The following is a 20,988-nucleotide window of genomic DNA, read 5'->3' on the forward strand; positions in this document are numbered from 1 at the left end:
AAGATACTCACAGGCTGAAAGTGTCATAAAAACATTTTTTCTCTCTGTTTGGATGCGATCCAGAGCTGTTGGCAAAGATAGCAAAGAAGCAGAGCCGAAGACTGATAAGACGGCCGCTGAGGAGGTGTGCCGTAGAAGTATAGAAAGCACAAAAAAAGAAGAACCAAACGCGTGTCAGCTTGGCCCGACAGACTGTAGGTAGAGCAAAATCTGCTTTACCCAGCTTTCTCTCGCACACCTTCTCATTCATAACTCCTCTGGTTTTGCATCGCAGTGGGAGGCCGCCATGACTGGGATGTATCCCAGGGAGCCCAAGGAGAACCAAAGACGGAGGAGGACGCAGACAAAAGGGAGGTCGAGAAAATCCCCGGGGGTAAAGACATTGAGGAGCGTGGGAAGGATGCGTACACCTTTACCGGAGATTCCGACCCTGGGAGTCTTCCACCGGCCCAGTGGGCTCTGTGCACTCCTGTTCAGATGTCCACAAAGAAGAAGGTCCTCCTCATGCCCTTCTCCAGCCTTGAAACTATGACTGAAACCGGTACGCAAGCAAGTGGGAGTCCTCACGGGTCACCTCCAAGTCAAGGCGGCTTTGGAGAGTCGGACGATCCGATTTTGGTCCAAGACGAAGAGGCTGCGGACGGTGACATCTTCACCTGCGTGGAATGTAGCATTTACTTTAAAAAGCAGGTCCACCTCCAGGAGCACATGGTGGAGCACTCCAGAACGGGCGAAGAGGGCGGTTTTCCGTGCGACGAGTGCGGATGGGACCTGCCCACGTGCGTTTTGCTGGAGGACCACCAAAGAAAACACCAGGAGTCTCGTGAGAAAATCGTGGCGGAAATCCAGAAGCTGAATGAAGACGAGAAAACAAAAGAGAGACTGGACGCCAAGGTGGCGGCACAGCAAACGCCACATCGTTTCAGTCCAGACAAGGTGTTCCCGCCTTCACAACAGCCTCTGTGTGATGGAGACCAAGCTGCTGGTGAATCAAATCCACCTCAAAATCCTCCCGGTTCTTTCGGAGTCACATTCCGGCCCCGAGCGGTGATGTACCGCCGGCGATATGTCTGCGCCCAATGTCACTTCAGCGCCAGAACCTCACAGGCGCTCGCAAATCACACCAGAACGCACACAAAGAAAAAAAACTCATCTCCTGACTCTTTATCATGCTTGGCTTCGTCTTCAAGTCAGGTTGGAACCGGGAAGCGGCTCCACTCAGAAAATAACCCCATCATGACCACGCAGCTCGATGCTGACACCGGCTGTTCGTCCTACGTTTTCAACGCCGTGCTGGATTCCAATTGTGAGTCGGACTCTGCAACCCGGTCCGACTCACCTCAAACCAAAGCCCACCGTAGCTGTAAGGATGACGAGACTAACCAGGTGCTTCTCAGGACTCACCGAAACAGGAGGTTCGGTAAAAGAGTCCGGCTGAATGAAGAGGACCTTCCAGGGAGTGACGCGGAGCATGAACATAGCGCGGAACTCGACTCTGAGAGAGTTGTAGGGAGAGGAAACGCCACGCTTGGATATGACACAGGTGAGGTTATAAAGTGGTACCTAGGCCAATTAAATTTCCAATTTTTTTACAATAAATTCAATTCACTAGTAGTAAATAAATAAATGATAAATGGGTTGTACTTGTATAGCGCTTTTCTACCTTCAAGGTACTCAAAGCACTACTACTACTCAAAGTAGTAGTAGTTCTCGTAGTTCAAGTAGTTCGAATTGACACTGAATTGCTGGGTTGCAATCATGTGGCCTTGAGGCACCTCTGGCATACTTGCCAACCTTGAGACGTCTGAATTCGGGCGATGGGGGCGTTGGTGGTAGCGGGGGGTGTATATTGTAGCGTCCCGGAAGAGTTAGTGCTGCAAGGGTTTCTGGGTATTTGTTCTGTTGTGTTTATGTTGTGTTACGGTGCGGATGTTCTCCCGAAATGTGTTTTTTTGGTGTGGGTTCACAGTGTGGCGCATATTAGTAACAGTGTTAAAGTTGTTTATATGGCCACCCTCAGTGTGACCCGTATGGCTGTTGATCAAGTATGCCTTGCATTCACTTGTGTGTGTGTGTGTGTGTGTGTGTGTGTGTGTGTGTGTGTAAAAGCCGCATATAATAATGTGACTGGGCCGGCACGCTGTTTGTATGGAGGAAAAGTGGACGTGACGACAGGTTGTAGAGGACGCTAAAGGCAGTGCCTTTAAGGCACGCCCCTAATATTTTTGTCCGGGTAGATATCGTGAGAAATTCGGGAGTCTCCTGGGAAAATCGGGAGGGTTGGCAAGTATGATCTCTGGGTCTGAGGTGGTGGCCTAGCGCAGGGGTGTCCAATCTCCAACTTGGCTCGCGAGACAACGCGAGTTCAATAAGGAATCTGAGCCAATTTGAGATTGCATTAATTTGAATAGTCTGATCATTTTGATGTTGATTTTATATCGTCATCCAGTGGACAATGCAAACAACCTTCCCCAGTCATGGTGCAAAATAAAACAAAATCGAACCAACACAAAATGTCAACACACATGGTCACACATAATACCTGCTCACGGAACTTTGTGAATATTACAAAAATAGTCAGTGCATCATAAGAAAAAAAAATGTACACCCATTTAAATCCATTACAAAGCATGATGGGAAAAATGCAAACCACTCCACACTTATCTGTGTTTGGCGCATTTTAGCTGCTTGATATTTCTGATTGATTACAAAACTTAAAGAAGGTCGTCATGGAAGTAAACAAGGTAGGATACCAAATTTCTTATACTCTTAATATTCAATTAAAATAATTATTCATCCATCCATTTTCTACCGCTTGTCATTTTTGGGGTCACGGGGGGTCGCTGGAGCCTTTCTCCGCTGTATTCGGGCGGTAGGCGGGGTACACCCTGGACAAGTCGCCACCTCATCGCAGTATATTAATTATATATCCATTATATTTATATAATATGTACACATATATATGCATAGGCTATCTACGTCGGCTTTTGGCCCTTGACCACACATTTTTAGCCCCCATGTCAAAAAGTTTGGACACCCCTAGGTCTGGAGTCCCTCTGATGCTACTGTTCATTTACTTGCATCAGTACAAATTTACATGTACTTTAAAATGTTTAAAGGCAAATATAAAAGCAATCATGAAAAATATTTAAAAACTTAACATCGCCTGTATGTATAGTATCTGTCATTTTAACCCTGACTTGTTTGGCCAAAGTCCTTAGGAGGAGTTCGTAAAAGTATGACACTGTTTTTCACGAAAAATGACTAAAAACTGTCTTTGCAAAGTTTGGCGCCATGCCACGCCCACATCTTATGGCATAGGCAAGATTAATTCGGAATTTATAATCAACAATATGTCCAGTATCTGTCATTTTAATCGCGACACATTTGGCCAAAGTCCTTAGGAGAAGTTTGTAAAAGTACAACCCTTTCTCTTTGCTAAAAATGGTTAAAAAAAACGTTAGTGCAAAGTTTGGAGCCATGCCACGCTCACATCTTTTGGCGTAGGCAAAATACATTTGCAATTTATGATAGCCTAAATGTGTGGTATCTGTCGTTTTAAATGTGACCAATTAGGCCAAAGTCCTTAGGAAAAGTTCGTAAAAGTACGACCCTTTTTATTGCAAAATAATGGCTAAAAACCGTTGCGAAATTTAGCACCATGCCACACCCACATCTTATGGCTTAGGCGAGATGAATTCTCAATTTAACATCACCTACATGTTTGGTATCCGTCATTTTAACCACGACTCATTTAGCAAAAGTCCTTAGGAAAAATTTGTATAAGTACAACCCTTTTTTTTCGCCAAAAATAGCTAAAAACCGTTGTTTTAAAGTTTGGCGCCATGCCACGCCCACATCTTATGGTGTAGGCAAGATTAATTCACAATTTATAATCGCTTATATGTGTAGTACCTATCATTTTAATCGCGACTCATTTGGTCAAAGACCTTAGGAGAAGTTCGTAAAAGTATGACTCCTTTTTTTCGCTAAAAATGGCTAAAAACCGTTGCTGCAAAGTTTGGCGCCATGCCACGCCCATATCTTATGGTGCAGGCAAAATAAATTTGCAATTTATGATCGCCTATATGTGTGGTATCTGTCATTTTAAATGTGACCCATTAGGCCAAAGTCCTTAGGAGAAGTTCGTAAAAGTACAAACCTTTTTTATTGCAAAATAATGGCTAAAAACCGTTGTTGCAAAATTTAGGACCATGCCACGCCCACATCTCATGGCTTAGGCGAGATGAATTCTCAATTTACTTCACCTATATGTGTGGTATCCGTCATTTTAACCACGACTCATTTGGCAAAAGTCCTTAGGAAAAATTTGTATAAGTACAACTCTTTTTTTTCACCAATAATAGCTAAAAACCGTTGTTGTAAAGTTTGGCGCCATGCCACGCCCACATCGTATGGTGTAGGGAAGATTAATTCACAATTTATAATCGCTTATATGTGTAGTACCTGTCATTTTAATCGCAACTCATTTGGTCAAAGACCTTAGGAGAAGTTCGTAAAAGTATGACCCCTTTTTTTCGAAAAAAATGGCTAAAAACTGTTGCTGCAAAGTTTGGCGCCATGCCACGCCCACATCTTATGGTGTAGGCAAAATAAATTTGCAATTTATGATCGCCTATATGTGTGGTATCTGTCATTTTAAATGTGACCCATTAGGCCAAAGTCCTTAGGAGAAGTTCGTAAAAGTACGACCTTTTTTATTGCAAAATAATGGCGAAAAACCGTTGTTGCAAAATTTAGGACCATGCCACGCCCACATCTTATGGCTTAGGCGAGATGAATTCTCAATTTACTTCACCTTATATGTGTGGTGTCCGTCATTTTAACCACGACTCATTTGGCAAAAGTCCTTAGGAAAAATTTGTATAAGTACAACCCTTTTTTTTCGCCAAAAATAGCTAAAAACCGTTGTTGTAAAGTTTGGCGCCATGCCACGCCCACATTTTATGGTGAAGGCAAAATCAAGTCTAAGATCGCCTGTATGTGTAGTATCTGTCATTTTAACCGCGATTCATTTGGCCAAAGTCCTTAGGAGAAGTTTGTAAAAGCATGACTCCTTTTTTTTGTTAAAAATGGCTAAAATCCGTTACTGCAAAGTTTGGCACCATGCCACGTCCACCTTTTATGGTATAGGCAAGATTAATTCGCATTTCATAATCGCCAATGTGTGTAGAATCTGTCATTTTAACCATGACTCATTTGGCCAAAGTCCCTAAAAGTTTGTAAATGTACGACCCTTTTTTTGTTAAAAAATGGCTAAAAACCGTTGTTGGAAAGTTTGGCGCCATACCACGCCCACATCTAATGACATAGGCTAGATTAATTCGCAATTTATAATTGCTTAAATGTGTAGTATCTGTCATTTTAATTGCGACTCATTTGGTCAAAGACCTAAGGAGAAGTTCGTAAAAGTACGACTCCTTTTTTTCGCTAAAAATGGCTAAAAAATGTTGCTGCAAAGTTTGGCGCCATACCAAGCCCGCATCTTATGGTGTAGGCAAAATCAATTCGCAATTTAACATCGCCAATGTGTGTGATATATGTCATTTTAACCCTGACTCATTTGGCCAAAGTCCTTTGGAAAAGTTCGTAAAGGTACGACCGTTTTTTAGCAAAAAAAAAAAAAGGCTAAAAACCGTTGTTGCAAAGTTTGGCACCATGCCACGCCCACATCTTATGGCATAAGCAAGATTAATTCGCAATTTGACATTGCCTGTATGTGTAGTATCTGTCATTGTTACCGCAACTCATTTGGCCAAAGTCCTTAGGAGAAGTTCGTAGAAGTACGACCCCTTTATTTTGCGTAAAAATGGCTAAAAACCATTGTTGCAAAGTTTGGCGCCATACCACTCCCACATTTTATGGCATAGGCAAGATTAATTCGGAATTTATAATCAACAATATGTCTAGTATCTGTCATTTTAATCGCGACTCATTTTGCCAAAGTCCTTAGGAGAAGTTTGTAAAAGTACAACCCTTTGTCTTCGCTAAAAATGGCTAAAAAACGTTGGTGCAAAGTTTGGCGCCATGCCACGCCCACATCTTTTGGCGTAGGCAAAATAAATTTGCAATTTATGATAGCTTATATGTATGGTATCTGTCATTTTAAATGTGACCAATTAGGCCAAAGTCCTAAGGAGAAGTTCGTAAAAGTACGACCCTTTTTATTGCAAAATAATGGCTAAAAACCGTTGTTGCAAAATTTAGCACCATGCCACGCCCACATCTTATGGCTTAGGCAAGATGAATTCTCAATTTAACATCACCTACATGTGTGGTATCCGTCATTTTAACCACGACTCAGTTAACAAAAGTCCTTAGGAAAAATTTGTATAAGTACAACCCTTTTTTCCGCCAAAAATAACTAAAAACAGTTGTTGCAAAGTTTGGCGCCATGCCACGGCCACATCTTATGGCGTAGGCAAGATTAATTTACAATTTATAATCGCCTATATGTGTAGTATCTGTCATTTTACCCGCGACTCATTTGGCCAAAGTCCTTATGAGAAGTTCGTAAAAGTACAACCCTTTTTTTAGCAAAAAAATGGCTAAAAACCGTCGTTGCAAAGTTTGGCGCCATGCCATGCACACATCTTATGGCGTAGGAAAGATACTTTTGCAATTTATAATCGCCTATATGTGTAGTATCTGTCATTTTAAATGCGACTCATTTGGCCAAAGTCCTTAAAATTTTGTAAATGTACGACCCCTTTTTTTGTTGAAAAATGGCTAATAACCGTTGTTGGAAAGTTTGGTGCCATACCGCGCCCACATCTAAAGACGGAGGCAAGATTAATTCGCAATTTATAATCACTTATATGTGTAGTATCCGTCATTTTAATTGCGACTCATTTGGTCAAAGACCTTAGGAGAAGTTCGTAAAAGTACGACTCCTTTTTTTCGCAAAAAATGGCTAAAAACCGTTGTTGCAAAGTTTGGCGCTATGCCAAGCCCACATTTTATGGTATAGGCAAGATTAATTCGCATTTCATAATCGCCTATGTGTGTAGAATCTGTCATTTTAACCATGACTCATTTGGCCAAAGTCCTTAGGAGAAGTTCGTAGAAGTACGACCCCTTTATTTTGCGGAAAAATAGCTGAAAACCATTGTTGCAAAGTTTGCCGCCATACCACTCCCACATTTTATGGCGTAGGCAAGATTAATTCGCATTTCATAATCGTTTATATGTGTAGAATCTGTAATTTTAACCACGACTCATTTGGCCAAAGTCCTAAGAACAAGTTCGTAAAAGTACGACTCATTTATTTCGCTAAAAGCCGTCGTTGCAAAGTTTGCCGCCATGCCACGCCCACATCTTATGGCGTAGGCAAGATTAATTGGCAATTTAAAATTGCCTGTATGTGTAGTATTTGTCATTTTAAACGCGACTCATTTGGCCAAAGTCCTTAAGAGAAGTTCGTAAAAGTACGACCCCTTTTTTCCCGCCGAAAAATGGAATATTAAAACCAAGATGGCTGACTTCCTGTCCGTTTTCAGGTATGGGTTCCTAGACTTTTAAGTGCGTCCCGACTTGACGGACGTCTCCTGCGGTTTTCGTATCGATACGTGAAACTGATGGGCGTGGCTAATGTTGATTTCCTTATTTTAAAGGTGGCGCTAGATGTCATTTTCGGGAAGCCCAAAATATGAACTTTTTCGCCATGCCCGAAAAATTGAGACTTTTCGTGCAGGTTTAGGGCCTCAAAAGGGCGTCTAAACGTATAGAAGCAAACAACTCAGCAATTTCAATGCTGCGGCCCGACAACTAGTGTAGAAATGCACCACTAAACCACTGATCTGATGTCTGATAATGTTTGTGTGGTCAGAGTGTCAGAGCGCCACATTGTCGCCGCGCACGAGGAACTGTCACAAGGAGGACGAGCGGCAAGAAGGAAACAACCAAAAGGTTTTGAGGAGGAGCAACAGGATTACTGCCGCTCTTGCAGAAATGGACCCTGAAGCGGGGGATGATGATGATGATGATGATGATGATGATGATGATGGGGGTGTAGACGCCATTGACGATGAGCGCGTGCGGCGGTTCCTCTCTGCGGGGGGCATCCTGGATGACGACGAAGACGACGAGGAGGCTCCCGAGTCCCTGAAAAGTGTGGAGAGGAAGTGCCCCTACTGCCCCGATCGCTTCCATAACGGCATCGGGCTGGCCAACCACGTGAGGGGCCACCTGAACCGGGTGGGCGTCAGCTACAATGTGCGCCACTTCATATCCCCCGAGGAGGTCAACGCAATCGAGAAGAGGTTCTCCTACCAGAAAAAGAAGAAAAAAGGTATGTACATATTTACAGTGGGGCAAAAAAAAGTATTTAGTCAGCTACCGATTGTGCAAGTTCTCCCACTTAAAATGATGACAGAGGTCTGTAATTTTCATCATAGGTACACTTCAACTGTGAGGGACAGAATGTGGAAAAAAATTTCAGGAATTCACATTGAAGGAATTTTAAAGAATTTATTTGTAAATTATGGTGGAAAATAAGTATTTGGTCAACCATTCAAAGCTCTCACTGATGGAAGGAGGTTTTGGCTCAAAATCTCACGACACATGGCCCCATTCATTCTTTCCTTAACACGGATCAATCATCCTGTCCCCTTAGCAGAAAAACAGCCCCAAAGAACGATGTTTCCACCCCCATGCTTCACAGTAGGTATGGTGTTCTTGGGATGCAACTCAGTATTCTTCTTCCCCCAAACACGACAAGTTGAGTTTATACCAAAAAGTTCTATTTTGGTTTCATCTGACCACATGACATTCTCCCAATCCTCTGCTGTATCATCCATGTATCCATTTTGGTATAAACTCAACTCGTCGTGTTTGGAGGAAGGAGAATACTGAGTTGCATCCCAAGAAGACCAAACCTACTGTGAAGCATGGGGGTGGAAACATCATGCTTTGGGGCTGTTTTTCTGCTAAGGGGACAGGACGATGTCTTAAAACACCTCTTCCTGAGTTCACAACTTCACATTTATCTATACTTTTTAAGCTTTTTCTGTCTACACACTGTGTCTGCTTGTAGGTACTCTGTGTGTGCGCGCTGCCGAACATGCTCCTCTGTTCGTAAAACCAACAATGTCACGGTGTGACGACGCAACGTCATGCCTGTAAAAAAAATATATGGGGAAGCGGTACTTTTTAAACAGAGTATAGTACCGTTTTTTTATTCATAGGTACCGCGATACTATACTAGTACCGGTATACTGCACAACCCTAATACAGTACTATTGTACAATGCATTCTGGGTAAGTTTGTAGATTTAGTGCTATCCTAAATAGATGACTTTTTTCATTGTTTTATTTTAGCCATTATTTACAATCCATATGTAAGACAAGAAAACACATGCTTTTCTTGTATTCATGCATTCTTGATTGTAAATAAACGTTAGTAAAAGTCATCTAACAAAGGAGCCAACGGGCGCCACTCTGTTGTGCCTACCAGGGGTGTCCATGCCAGGGGGGCATTGGGCTAAAAAGATATGGCTAGGGGCCAAAAGCTGACTGCATGTAAAGTAACAGTATGTATCCATCCACCCATACATCTTCTTCCGCTTATCCGAGGTCGGGTCACGGGGGCAGCAGCCTAAGCAGGAAAGCACAGACTTCCCTCTCCCCAGCCACTTTGTCCAGCTCTTCCCGGGGGATCCCGAGGCGTTTCCAGGCCAGCCGGGAGACATAGTCTTCCCAACTTGTCCTGGGTCTTCCCCGTGGCCTCCTACCGGTTGGACGTGCCCTGAACGCCTCCCTATGCATCCTGATCAGATGCCCGAACCACCTCATCTGGCTCCTCTCCATGTGGCGGAGCAGCGGCTTTACTTTGAGTTCCTCCCGGATGGCAGAGCTTCTCACCCTATCTCTAAGGGAGAGCCCCACCACCCGGCGGAGGAAACTCATTTCGACCGCTTGTACCCGTGATCTTGTCCTTTCGGTCACGACCCAAAGCTCATGATCATAGGTGAGGATGGGAACGTAGATCGACCGGTAAATTGAGAGCTTTGCCTTTCGGCTCTGCTTCACCAAAACGGATGTATACAGCGTCCGCATTACTGAAGACGCTGCACCGATCCGCCTGTCGATCTCACGATCCACTCTTCCCTCGCTCGTGAACAAGACTCCGTGGTACTTGAACTCCTCCACTTGGGGCAGAGTGTCCTTCCCAACCCGGCACTCCACCCTTTTCCTTTTAAAATGTAATAATCACTTATTCTTCTCTTCTTTGATACTTCACATTAGTTTTGGATGATACCTCACATTTAGGTATCGATCCGATACCAAGTAGTTACAGGATCATGCATTAGTCATATTCACAGTCCTCATGTGTCCAGGGACGTATTTCCTGAGTTTATGAATATAATATGAAAAAAACCCCGAAGTTGCTGGTAAGGCCGCGCTACCAACCAAGCTATACCGCCCGAGATTTAAGGCTTAAATTAATAATTTATGTATGCCCTTATCATTTCATGACCGAAAAAAAACGTTTAGAACTTTTTATGGGGCGGTATAGCTCGGTTGGTAGAGCGGCCGTGCCAGCAACTTGAGGGTTCCAGGTTCGATCTCCACTTCCGCCATTCTAGTCAATGACGTTGTGTCCTTGGGCAAGACTCTTTACCCACCTGCTCCCAGTGCCACCCAAACTGGTTTAAATGGAACTTAGATATTGGGTTTCACTATGTAAAGCGCTTTGAGTCACTAGAGAAAAGCGCTATATAAATAAAATTCACTTCACTTCACTTTATACTGAAAAAAATGCACCCCTACTTATTAAATGAAAATATAGAAAAAACTACCGGCAGCGGTAAAGTTTAGATCAGGGGTCTCAAACTCAATTCACCTGGGGGCCACTGGATGGATGCAGGGTCTGGGTGAGGCTGGCCCGCAAGAAAAGATTTCTTAAAAAAATATATTTTTAAATTTCTTTATATTTTTTTTCAACACACAAAAAATATATATATAATTGAACAAAATGAGGATCAAAAAAATGTGAGGCAATGCAAATAAAATAAAAAAAAATTAATAAATAACGGTTTGAATTTGTCCAGGTTATCGGGGACTGTAGTTACTGACGGTATTACTGACGGACGGATGTCGCAGTGCAAATGCAGCCAGGCACATTAGAAAACCCTCGTCTCCATGGCAACGTTTGTCGCTTTCACTCATTTGCCGCTTTTCCACTAATGCAGGGGTAGGCAACCCAGAACATTAAAAGAGCCATTTTGGACCCAAATAACAAAAATCATCGCTGTCTGGAGAAAATGGGGGGGGGAGGTTCTCTGCTTGCATCGCGCAAGTGACGTCAATGTTCGGCCCTCGAGAGCCACATACCACACCTTGATTGGTAGATTCCTTCAGCTCCGCACACAACGCTATCAAGCGCCAGTCATACAAAATTTGCGGGCCGCACTAACATTAAAAGTTCAAATTAAGGTGGGGGCTGCAAAATAACGTCTCGCGGGCTGCAATTGGCCCGCGGGCTGTGTGTCTGAGACCCATGAAGGAAAGAAGAAAGTGAATGAATATTTATAACTGAATGCATTTCCATATGCATAAAAAATGTGTTTTTATTTTGTATAATTTTTTTAATGAATTAAGTAACGTTTATGAGAACCTTTTTCCAAAACACAATATAGAATGTGAGATATAATAGGACAATGCATACGTTTATCATTTGTTTTCAAAACGCTTATCAAAATGTGGGACCCCAAAAATGTACTATGGGACCCCATTTTTATGACTTGATGGGTCCCCGGGACCCCATTTTGAAAATTCTTAGCGCCAACACTGTTTTTTTTTTTGTTTTTTTTTCAGTGGCCAACTTTGATCCAGCCACATACAGCGTGATGCACTGCGAGTTCTGCAGCGCCGGCTTCGACACCCGCGCCGGCCTGTCCAGCCACGCCCGGGCGCACCTCCGGGACTTTGGCATCACCAACTGGGACGTTACCGTCTCGCCGATCCACATCCTGAGGAAGTTGTTCTCCAGCAGGCCTGACCTCGTCATCCCGACAGCTCCCCCGCGGAGTACTGTCTCCGGTCCGGAGGAAGATGAGGAGGAAGATGAGGAAGAAGAGGAGGAGGAGGAGGAGGAAGAAGAGGAGGATGGGATTTTTGAGGTGAAACTGGAAGGGGTGACAAGTGAGCGGAGGATAAATACTGCTTCTCTGTCTCCTGAACCTTTCGATGAGGAAAATGGCGTCAAAGGTAAGTTTTATCATGGAAATTACTTTTGGCACATGATTGCTCTACTGCAGGCCTGGGCAATTATTTTCACTCGGGGGGCCAAATTTAGGGGGAAAAATGTGTCTGTAGCCGGTATTTCTATCTATCTATGTAAACACACACTATATATATATATATATATATATATATATATATATATATATATATATATATATATATACATATATATATATGTGTGTATATATATGTGTATATATATGTGTGTGTACGTATGTACAGTATGTATGTATTTGTATATATACTGTATGTATATACTGTATATACAAACCCCGTTTCCACATGAGTTGGGAAATTGTGTTAGATGTAAATATAAACAGAATACAATGATTTGCAAATCATTTTCAACCCATATTCAGTTGAATATGCTACAAAGACAACATATTTGATGTTCAAACTGATAAACATTTTTTTTTTTTTGCAAATAATCATTAACTTTAGAATTTGATGCCAGCAACACGTGACAAAGAAGTTGGGAAAGGTGTCAATAAATACTGATAAAGTTGAGGAATGCTCATCACGCACTTATATGGAACATCCCACAGGTGTGCAAGCTAATTGGGAACAGTTGGGTGCCATGATTGGGTATAAAAACAGCTTCCATGAAATGCTAAGTAATTCACAAACAAGGATGGGGTGAGGGTCACCAATTTGTAAGCAAATTGTCGAACAGCTTTAGAACAACATTTCTAAACGAGCTATTGCAAGGAATTTAGGGATTTTCTCATCTACGGTCCGTAAAATCATCAAAAGGTTCAGAGAATCTGGAGAAATCACTGCACGTAAGCAATGATATTACGGACTTTTGATCCCTCAGGCGGTACTGCATCAAAAAGCGACATCAGTGTGTAAAGGATATCACCACGTGGGCTCAGGAACACTTCATAAAACCATTGTCAGTAACTACAGTTGGTCGCTACATCTGTAAGTGCAAGTTAAAACTCTACTATGCAAAGCAAAACCTATTTATCAACAATATCCTAAAACGCCGCCGGCTTGGCTGGGCCCAAGCTCACCTAAGATGGACTGATGCAAAGTGGAAAGGTGTTCTGTGGTCTGATGAGTCCACATTCCAAATTATATTTGGAAACAGAGAACGCGGTGAAATCCAGAACAAAGAGGAAAATACAGTAACCATTCTGATTGTTATAGGCGCAAAGTTCAAAAGCCAGCATCTGTGATGATATGGGGGTGTATTATGGTGTATAACTTACACATCTGTGAAGATACCATTAATGCTGAAAAGTCCATACAGGTTTGGAGCAACATATGTTGTCATCCAAGCAATGTTATTATGGACGCCGCTGCTTATTTCAGCAAGAGAAGTGATACAACAGCGTGGCTTCGTAAAAAAAGAGCGCGGGTACTTTCCTGGCCCACCTGCAGTCCAGACCTGTCTCCCATCGAAAATGTGTGGCACATTATGAAGCGTAAAATACGACAGCGGAGACCCCGGACTGTTGAGCGACTAAAGCTCTACAAAAAACAAGAATGGGAAATAATTCCACTTTCAAAGCTTAAACAATTAGTTTCCTCAGTTCCCAAACGTTTATTGAGTGTTGTTAAAAGAAAAGGTGATGTAACTTGTGTTACATCACCTTTTCCCAACTACTTTGGCACGTGTTGGCAAATTCCGGCCGAGTCATACCAAAGACTATAAAAATAGGAGCCATTACCTCCCTGCTTGGCACTCAGCATCAAGGGTTGGAATTGGGTGTTAAATAACCAAAACGATTCCCGAGCGCGGCCACCGCTGCTGCCTACTGCTCCCCTCACCTGGAACAAGGAGATGGGTCAAATGCAGAGGGTAATTTCACGCAACAAAATACAACGGCAAGACATCAACGCGAAGGGTTAAAAAAACCTGCCTATAATCTGATGTATCACTAAGCTTTACAACTTTGTTGTAAATATAAGAATAAATTGGCCATTTTTCAAACTTCCACCATTTTCACATTTTTCAACTGATTCAAACCATTCTACCTTCAATCAATCAATCAATCAATCAATCAATGTTTATTTATATAGCTCCAAATCACAAATGTCTCAAAGCACTGTACAAACCATTACGACTACGACATCTTCGGAAGAACCCACATAAGGGCAAGGAAAACTCACACCCAGTGGGACGCCAGTGACAATGATGACTATGAGAAACCTTGGAGAGGACCTCAAATGTGGGCACCCTTCCTCTAGGGGACCGAAAGCAATGGATGTCGAGCAGGTCTAACATGATACTGTGAAAGTTCAATCCATAGTGGCTCCAACACAGCCGTGAGAGTTCAGTTCAAAGCGGATCCAAGACAGCAGCGAAAGTCCCGTCCACAAGAAACCGTCCCAAGCGGAGGCGGATCAGCAGCGTAGAGATGTCCCCAACCGATACACAGGCGAGCGGTCCATCCTGGGTCCCGACTCTGGACAGCCAGTACTTCATCCATGGTCATTGGACCGGACACCCTCCACGAGGGAGGGGGGGGCATAGGAGAAAAAGAAAAGAAGCGGCAGATCAACTGGTCTAAAAAGGAGGTCTATTTAAAGGCTAGAGTATACAAATGAGTTTTAAGGTGAGACTTAAATGCTTCTACTGAGGTGGCATTTCGACTGTTACCGGGAGGGCATTCCAGAGTACTGGAGCCCGAACGGAAAACACTCTAAAGCCCGCAGACTTTTTTTGGGCTCTGGGAATCACTAAAAAGCCGGAGACTTTTGAACGCAGATTTCTTGCCGTGACATATGGTACATTACAATCAGCAAGATAGGATGGAGCTAGACCGTGTAGTATTTTATACGTAAGTAGTAAAATCTTTAAAGTCACATCTTAAGTGCACAGGAAGCCAGTGCAGGTGAGCCAGTACAGGCGTAATGTGATCAAACTTTCTTGTTCTTGTCAAAAGTCTAGCAGCCGCATTTTGTACCAACTGTAATCTTTTAATGCTAGACATGGGGAGACCCGAAAATAATACGTTACAGTAATCGAGACGGGACGTAACAAACGCATGGATAATGATCTCAGCGTCTTTAGTGGACAAAATGGAGCGAATTTTAGCGATATTACGGAGATGAAAGAAGGCCGTTTTAGTAACGCTTTTAATGTGTGACTCAAAGGAGAGAGTTGGGTCGAAAATAATACCCAGATTTTTTACCAAGTCACTTTGTTTTATTATTTGGTTTTCAAATGTTACAGTTGTATTATTAAATAGAGGTCGGTGTCTAGCAGGACCGATAATCAGCATTTCCGTTTTTTTGGCGTTTAGTTGCAAAAAATTAGCGGACATCCATTGTTTAATTTCATTAAGACACGCCTCCAGCTGAATACAGTCCAGTGTGTTGGTCAGCTTTAGGGGCATGTAGAGTTGGGTGTCATCTGCATAACAGTGAAAGCTAACAACATATTCCACATATCACGGACATTCCAACTATAATTTTTCCAAGTTCAAAAAAAATTCCAGGAATCCTTTTTTTCAAACCCTTTTTTTTTCTGTCGATGACTTCCCCATTTTTCAACCCACTTCAACCGTTACGCCATCAAAACATTCCTCTTAATCAGGACAAAAAACAAAGTTGTTTTTTGAACTGGAAAAATTCCCAGTTTTACCAAAATTTCAGGAATTTTAATACCATTTCTTAATTAAAAATGTTACTACTTCATCATTTCTCGACCGATTTGAAAAGTTGTTGTTGTGGTTGCTCTGGGAGTTCTGATATTCATCCAGATCTTCAATGTCCTTGACAACGAGTACTCTAGCTTGTGAACCAACATTCAGCTTGATGCAGATCTCGCAGTTGGCGCCCCAGGTCGCCTGAATTCCTCCCTGCTTACTCAAGTCGTGTGCTTTCTTGGCGATTTTGGCATTGCGTTTAGTGAAGTGCACATTTGTGCCCTTCAGCTTCTTTCCTTGTTTCAGCAGTGCCATTTTGGAACTCTTGTTGGCAAGTTTCACGATGATGACTTTTTACCTTTGCCTTTGCTTTGTAGCTTCTTCTATTCAGTGAGATGCACACATCAATGGTGTTAATATCAAAAGTTGACCACTTATTGCTCTGTTGAAGCGTCCATGTTGTCTGGTTGTCCTCTGTTGTCAACTGCCCTTGCACAAGATCGATGATTATGATGATGTGTGAATTGATCCAGTGCCTCTTTGATGTTTTCCAAAACACTGATATTCCACAGATTGGTGATATCTTCTTGTCTCCGTCCCCAACTTGAAGTTCTCCAAATCAGTGTTCAGTGTTTCCCCCAGAATATTTGTTGGTTAAGGTGGGGGTCACTACAGGGGGGAGGGGGACGAGATGTAATTTGGCGTGTCGCCACCATCACGTCTCCATCTCATCGCTGCCAGGGGGGGGGGCAATAGACTACAGACTGTGGTGAAGTAGGCCGGCTTCGTCGCATGAAGAAGCCTACAATTTTTGGTTGTTTTCCGGTTCCGTATGCTGAATGGCAATATACGATATACATCTCGATATTTTTTCCGTAAAGTAAAAACAAAACACAAAATAGTCCTAGTTACCTGAGATACTAAGTATACCATTATTTTGACTTAGTAAATATTGACTTACTAAAACAAAATAATGACTAAGTCAAAAATGTTTTCCCCATTGTTGATTTTTATTTGTATTCTTATTGTAATATATTTCTATTTTGTTTCCATTTATACCCCCATTATTTACTTTTTAAATTGATCTTAACTCTGTACACTGCTGCTGGAATTTGAATTTTCCTGGAAGAACTCTCCTGACGGAATCAATAAAGTACTATCAATCTATCAATCTATCAATCCATCAATCAATCTATCAATCCATCAATCTATCAATCTATCTATCTTAATGACTCACTGTAAATAAGTGTTTGCAATAAGCGTTTGAAAAAAGGTTTAAAAGTGGGGCCACATGCTGTCATATGCTGACCCTGAGAAGCTGGACAGGACAAAAAAAAAAATCAATAAAAAAAAAACAATATTTTTTTTTTTAGACTTTAGTTTAGGCTGTGGCTCTTTGTTGTTAAGGCGGCCACCTTAACAACAAAGCGCTGCGGGAAAACCTGGTATTATTTGTTGCCTGGCGTGGAGAAGGCGGGCTACACCCAGGACAAGTCGCTACCTCATGGTAGGGCCAACACAGATACATTCACACACCAGGGACCATTTGGTGTTGCCAACATATCATCAAAATATTATTTTTTCTCTTATAATCTGTTCTTGGAGATTTTTGACATTGTTTTGTACCTCATTGACATTGCTCTGTAGAGTTATTACTAATGCTTTTAAGTCTGGTTCCACTTCTGGCGAGCGAGAAACACAAAGCAGGAGACCATCCGCTTGGGATATATATATATATATATATATATATATATATATATATATCAATCAATCAATCAATCAATCAATCAATGTTTACTTATATAGCCCTAAATCACTAGTGTCTCAAAGGGCTGCACAAACCACAACACAAACCACTACGACATCCTCGGTAGGCCCACATAAGGGCAAGGAAAACTCACACCCAGTGGGACGTCGGTGACAATGATGACTATGAGAACCTTGGAGAGGAGGAAAGCAATGGATGTCGAGCGGGTCTAACATGATACTGTGAAAGTTCAATCCATAATGGATCCAACACAGTCGCGAGAGTCCAGTCCAAAGCGGATCCAACACAGCAGCGAGAGTCCCGTTCACAGCGGAGCCAGCAGGAAAACATCCCAAGCGGAGTCAGATCAGCAGCGCAGAGATGTCCTCAGCCGATACACAGGCAAGCAGTACATGGCCACCGGATCGGACCGGACCCACTCCACAAGGGAGAGTGGGACATAGGAGGAAAAGAAAAGAAACGGCAGATCAACTGGTCTAAAAAGGGTGTCTATTTAAAGGCTAGAGTATACAAATTAGTTTTAAGGTGAGACTTAAATATATATATATATATATATATATATGTATTAGGGCTGGGCAACGATTAAAATTTTTAATCGAAGTTAATCGCACAATTTCTCAGATTAATCGCGATTAACTGCATTGTATACGCAAAGCCCAATAATGAATTCAAAAGTAGTGTGTAGTGCACCTTTATTGGAATATTCTCCCACATGAACAAAAGCGCCAAAACATTTGTTATGCAAACACAATTTAAATCAGTACTTGTTAAACAGTAGCAGTTAAATAGCATATTTTATGAAAATCAACTCAAAAAATGTAAATACAAACATTTAAGCTTATTGCCACTGCCAGGGTATTTAAGTTATCCTGTTTGTTATGGAAAATAAATATAATCTACATACAAATCTGTGAGCCACAATCATAACATCTGAACAGGCAATTTCTGAGGTAACAGCAGAAACATTGTTTTTATCAGGGTCTTATGTTTAAAAAAAAACTATATTATAGGTAGTGGGCTGTTTTAGGGAATTTTTGATCAAATTATCCGTAGTAGCAATATTAATAATGTTGTGTTTATTCTGCGTAGTGCACTTAAAATAAATATGACCATATCTAGGAATTGATATGATAGGAATTTTCCGAATGTTTGCTTTGTGCTTTGATAAACTGAACACATCGTACTATTTGTGATGTTATGAGCCAGGGAAAAAAAGAACTACCCTACCCAGCATGCAACAGGAGTGACGAGCATGCGCGGTAGCCCGGTATAGGTTGTGTCGCCATGACGGCATCTTGTATGTTGTGATATGCACGCTCTGAAAGCAAACGTTAAGAACTCAGCCAACACTCCTTGTCTGCATTATTCATAAATAGACAGACAACACATATACTCCGCTGCTTCACAGGCCGCTGGATGTAGCCGGCAAAGTATTCCCATGCTAGCTAGCCGGTCTAGCAAGCACGCGTCTATCAGTCCAAAACGGCCCGATCCATCCACATTCAGAATTGTCTGGCGGTCGTAAGTGATCCCGGAGTGACCACGCTGTAAGCCAGCCATGAAATTTGCAGAATTGTCCGGTATTTTTGCCAAATGTTCCATCTTTACCAACAGCCCCTCGACGCCGAAGTACATCCGGGAGACGCCATCTTGTTAAGAAAAGGCGTTAACAAAATAAAAGCATGTAAACAACATACGCAAATGTGCAATAAAATAATTGTCGGCGTTAATAGATTGATGAGTTAACTTGTAATTAACGCATTAATTTGCCCACCCCTAATATATATATATATATATATATATATATATATATATATATATATATATATATATATATATATATATATATAAACATATATATATATATGTATATGTGTATATATATATGTATATGTATATATATATGTGTATATATGTATATGTATATGTATATATATATATATATATATATATATATATATATATATATATATATATATATATGTATGTTTATATACTTATATGTATATATTTTAATTTTCAGGCCTTGATAATAAATACATTTGTAAATATATGCACATGTACTGATAGACCCTTGTCGAGGTCTTGCACCTGGGGTTCTTCGGACCACCAAGGAGAGACATGAAAGGCTCGTTTGTCGTAGTAAATAATGATTTATTTTTCAATAAATCATCTCTTACTCTTCTGCTTTTCAGCACTTGCCTCTCGTGCCCGCCTTGCTGTTCCGGTCGCTTTTCAGCCTTCAGTTCGCGTCTCCGTCTCGCTCATGCTCGTTCTCGGGTTTTCTTTCTCTCAACTCCAACTTCTCCCGCCTCGTTCTTCTCGGCTGCCGCCCTTTTACAGAGTGACAGGTGGTTCGCCAAACGCGCCCTGGTGGGCCATCTACGCATCTGTCGCTGATCTCGGAGCCGGCCCCGACGCACCCCGCCTCGCTGCAGGTCCGCAGGCCACACCTCCTCACAACCCACAAAGCACTTATCCTTTGTTAAAAAAAATAGCCTGTCTAATCAACTCCCACAAAAATATGATTTTAATATCTGACAGTTGAGTACTTGTAAGAATTATAAGGGAAAAGGGGCATACATGTTTTATTATGTATGGGAATTTTCCCAGGAAAATGGAAAAAAAAATAAGGGTTTTCAAAAATGTTCATCATAAATTAACAAAGAAAACTCATATTCATGAATCCAATCCACAGCTGTCTTCTGCCTCCACACTGTTTCTGCTTGACTCGCGACATAAGCCTCAGCTCATATTACCAGCGATAGGCCCTTTTCCACTCCGTTTGGTTCCTGAAACATCTGGATCTATAGGTTCCTGTAGAAGTTTGTGGTTTGTTTCCACCGCATGTCACGGTTCATGGTAGTTTATAGAAATCAGGCTGATGACGTATGGATGAGTGGTTTAGTGCATTTCCACACTGATACCATGTCATTAAACAGACTGGGTTTATCTGTACATAACAATATTTAAATAATAAATGTCGGTGTTCATCTGTAAATAACAATATATAAGTAATAAATATCAGTGTTCCCCAACAGGACAAGCTGTAGAAAAATGGATGGATGTGTAAATAACAATGTATGAATAATAAATGTTATTGTTAATCTGTAAATAACAATATATAAATAATAAATGTTATTGTTTATCTGTAAATAACAACATATGAATAATATATGTTGAGGTTTTTCTGTAAATAACAATATATAAAGAATAAATGTCAAGGTTTATCTGTAAATAACAATATACAGGTATACATGATAAATGTCAGTTTTCCCGAACGGGACAAGCGGTAGAAAAATGGATGGATCTGTAAATAACAATATATGAATAATAAATGTCAGTGCTTATCTAT

At 41.6% G+C, this 20,988-nt stretch overlaps 1 protein-coding gene across 5 annotated transcripts in view; it reads left to right on the top strand.

The window, feature by feature from the left end:
* The window catches only part of wizb (WIZ zinc finger b), a 170,719-nt gene that overhangs the window by 18,307 nt on the left and 131,424 nt on the right, over positions 1 to 20,988 (top strand). For all 5 annotated transcript variants that reach the window (XM_061885421.1, XM_061885422.1, XM_061885424.1 and 2 more), the window contains exons 5-8: positions 64 to 194; positions 275 to 1,543; positions 7,850 to 8,311; positions 11,838 to 12,230. In XM_061885421.1, the coding sequence (XP_061741405.1) occupies positions 64 to 194; positions 275 to 1,543; positions 7,850 to 8,311; positions 11,838 to 12,230 (2,255 nt within the window). The remainder of the gene's footprint in view (positions 1 to 63; positions 195 to 274; positions 1,544 to 7,849; positions 8,312 to 11,837; positions 12,231 to 20,988) is intronic.

Source organism: Nerophis ophidion, linkage group LG23 (genome assembly GCF_033978795.1).
Source record: "Nerophis ophidion isolate RoL-2023_Sa linkage group LG23, RoL_Noph_v1.0, whole genome shotgun sequence".
Lineage (NCBI taxonomy): Eukaryota > Metazoa > Chordata > Actinopteri > Syngnathiformes > Syngnathidae > Nerophis > Nerophis ophidion.